The 3,428-nt window shown below is 46.1% G+C and overlaps 1 protein-coding gene across 2 annotated transcripts in view; it reads left to right on the top strand.

Moving 5' to 3' along the window:
* Positions 1-3,428, top strand: part of CLTA (clathrin light chain A) — a 23,735-nt gene continuing 20,307 nt past the window's right edge. For both annotated transcript variants that reach the window (XM_003800216.3, XM_023519366.1), the window contains exon 1: positions 1-407. In XM_003800216.3, the coding sequence (XP_003800264.1) occupies positions 200-407 (208 nt within the window). In that variant the 5' untranslated portion in view covers positions 1-199. The remainder of the gene's footprint in view (positions 408-3,428) is intronic.

Here is a 3,428-nt window from a genome sequence, read left to right as displayed (position 1 = left end):
GATTGGTTAATCCATTTTCAGCTCTCCCGCACAGCCTAGACCAACCGGATATAGGGACTGGGCTTCCGCTTCCACCTTCTGCCTCCTCCCGCTTGTCCTCCGATCGTAGTCGCCACCACAGCGGCGACCGCCGGGCGTGGTGTCGGTGGGTCGGTTGGTTTGTCTCGACGTTGGTGTAGGTGCCGTTGAATTCCCCGTCATGGCTGAGCTAGATCCGTTCGGCGCCCCTGCCGGCGGCCCCGCACTGGGGAACGGCGTGGCCGGTGTCGGCGAAGAAGACCCGGCCGCGGCCTTCTTGGCTCAGCAGGAGAGCGAGATTGCGGGCATCGAGAACGACGAGGCCTTCGCCATCCTGGACGGCGGCGCCCCCGGGCCCCAGCCTCACGGCGAGCCTCCGGGGGGTCCCGGTGAGAGTGCGGGCGTGTTTGGGGCGACAGGACTTGTCTGGAAACTCGGCCTGGAGTGGGTCTGGTAGTTTCTATGTAACTCGTGTTCTTTGCTGAATTAGGTTAAAGAGCAGTGCAAAGAGGAAACGAGACCCCGGCCCAGTCGTGCAGAAACCTAGGCTCAGGAAGCTTTGCTCAGTTGTCAGTGTGTTTTTGAGTGCTGGGCGCGTGCGGAGGCAAAGGAAATAGGGTGACAGGTTAAGGAGCCCAAAAAAGCGTGTTCAATTCAGCAACTTTTTGTTAAGCACTTGCTGTGTCTTAAAATCTGTCCTCTGAAGTAGCCGCATTGGCGCATTTTGTCCAGACTTACAGCCGAGTCTGAGCCCGGCACAGAACCTGAGTGTGAGGCATTATAAGTGAAATAAGGGCAGAAAAAATAAGAAAGTAGTATAGCTTTTGAGACTTACAAAAAGAAATGGGAGTGCGGTTCATCATTTAAACGCTTTAGGTGTACAGATCGTTGGTTTACGGAGAGGAAAGGAGTGAATAGGGAACTCAAGGATGAGCTAGCCCTGGAGAAGGAAACTCCAGCCAAGAGGGATAAGAGTTTACTGTTGTTGAGCGTATTACAGCTGGGACTTCTGGAGCTCTTCTTCCTCTGGGAACAGCTTTGGTAGGCACTATTGCCTAGACAGAGCAAGATTCGCGCGGGCGACTTGGAGGGACAAAGAGGTGAATAGAGAATGTAGTGTGTGGCCTTTTCTCAGCCAAACTCAAGTAAAATATAGAGGTGTGATGACAGTTTGACCTTTGAATGCTTACCTTTGTATGATGCTTAGGCTTGTGGTGTGGGAAGAAAGGATGAGTGGAAAGACCTACCTATTCTGTAGTACCGGGAAGTAGGAAATTTAGCGAGAAGAAATGAGACATGCTTTTTCTTTACTTAAGAAATTCCAACTAAAGGACAATAGTGCATTATTATGGCAAATAGGCATGTCTGTACTGCCCTAAATGCAAACCTTAAGAGGCTTGGTAGGGTAGGTAAATGACTGAGAAGCAGGCTGAGTGTGAGGCATTAAAAGTGTTGGAGATTGAGACTTTGGTGCACTAGACCTAGAAATCTTGAGTTAATGTACCAGCCGGTCAGAACCTTTTGGGGGGAGGGTGGTGCTGCCAGATTGTACTCCTGAGTTTTTATAGGTAGTACTACATACACACCATGCTGCCTCCTAAGCATATCAGTCTAAAAAGTTTTACTTCTGGCTCGGCACCTATAGCTCAACCGGCTAAGGCGCCAGCCACGTACACCTAAGGTGGCGGGTTCGAATCCCCAGCCTGGACCTGCCAAACAACAATGACGGCTGCAACCAAAAAATGGCCAGGCGTTGTGGCGGGCGCCTGTGGTCCCAGCTACTTGGGAGGCAGAGGCAGGAGACTCGCTTGAGCCCAGGAGTTGGAGGTTGCTGTGAGCTGTAATGCTACGGCACTCTACCCAGGGGAACAGCTTGAGGCTCTGTCTCAAAAAAAATAAAAAATAAAAAAAAAAAAATAAAAATAAAAAGTTTTACTTCTTAGATCTTTAGTTTTCTCTTCTCTTAAATGAAGGAGGTAAACTGAGTCCCAGAGAGAAATGACTTGCATTAAAAAAAAAAAAAAGGATGAGTACTGACAGGCTTATCCTGTACCACATTCTGTTGCAGTTGATTTAGCTGTGTAGGACAAAACTGGAAGAACCAGGACTCAAGACCCATAGTTAGAAGACTGTTATTCTTATTGTATCCCTACTGCCTAGCAAGATGTCTGGCTCATAGTGCTTGCTCACATACTTTACAAAGAGCTGGCAGATATTGGTGATGGGCAGTTTGGGAAGATAAAAAGAGAATAGAGTTGGATACACAAGGCTTTTGTGCATCAAGCCTTCATTTAGCAAAGGGAAGGAAAGGGATGATTGCTGACTTAGTTCCTAGGAAGGACTTGCTTAGTGAACTAAGCATTCAGTGACTTAAAGCCAGATCCCTGACAGTGTACTTGAGGTTGATAATAGTGCAGTGGTCAGCACTTCCTTTGGGGATTAGAGAACTAATTGGACACTTTCTCATTCTTTTTTTCCTTTTTTTTTTAAAAGTAATATTCTAAAGATTAAGATTTTGTACTATGCTACACTGCTTGAATGTGCTTTTACCTTTGTGGTCTCAGGCAATTTATATAACTACCACAACTGCCCAACTTCAGCTTTCTCTCTGTGAAATATATATAATATATGCCTCATAGCACTTTTAGGATTACTTTTAAAAAGTATCTGCAAAGTATTTGTAAGTGTCCAGTGAATTCCAGCCATTGTTATTCCTTGGAGGTAGGGAGAGAAAGGCGTAGTAAGGCCTGTACGCCTTGAGGTGTACTGAAGAAATGGAGAGATTTTAGATGGGAGCTCTGTTTCTGATGTGTTCGTTATACAGAGATACAGGCAGTAGTGATGATAGAGGACAATCTCTAAACTTGCCCCAGACCTAGGGAAAGTTCCCATGAAGGATGGGCACCAGCAAAAAGCAGAGGGGTTAGGACTGAGCTTAGATGACTCCCTCAGGAGATCCAGAGTAGAGACAGACATTTAGAGACAGAAAGTAAACAGCTGAGTGAAGTGACTTCAGGGAGATTGAAGAAAACCAGATGATCGAGGAGGCAGTACATGTGAAACTATTGAAAAGCCCTCAATCAGGAAGGGCTGAGGCAAGGCGATTCAGGTGCTACAGAGAGCGTACTGCAACAAGTCACTACCTATTATGTTTTTGATAAGTAATTTCTTGAAGGGGGAAAAAAGAAGAGGTAGATGAATTAAAGGGAAGCTTTCTGGAGAAGGAGAGTAAATTTTATTGGTAGCAGTGGTAGAGAGAGACGTTTAGGGAAATCTCACTCATAATATTTAATTAGACTGCACATTTACTATGTGTCAGGTACACCATATACTCAGATCCTTGCAGTAGCTGTGCAGGTTAAGTGAGAGTCATATTTCAGATGAGAACTGATCACTGTGGAAGTTATGTT

The sequence above is a fragment of the Otolemur garnettii genome, unplaced genomic scaffold (assembly GCF_000181295.1).
Source record: "Otolemur garnettii isolate 467f Iridium unplaced genomic scaffold, OtoGar3 scaffold00172, whole genome shotgun sequence".
Taxonomy (NCBI): Eukaryota; Metazoa; Chordata; class Mammalia; order Primates; family Galagidae; genus Otolemur; species Otolemur garnettii.
Note: the sequence above shows the minus strand (reverse complement) of the source record. Positions and strands in the feature narration are given on the sequence as shown.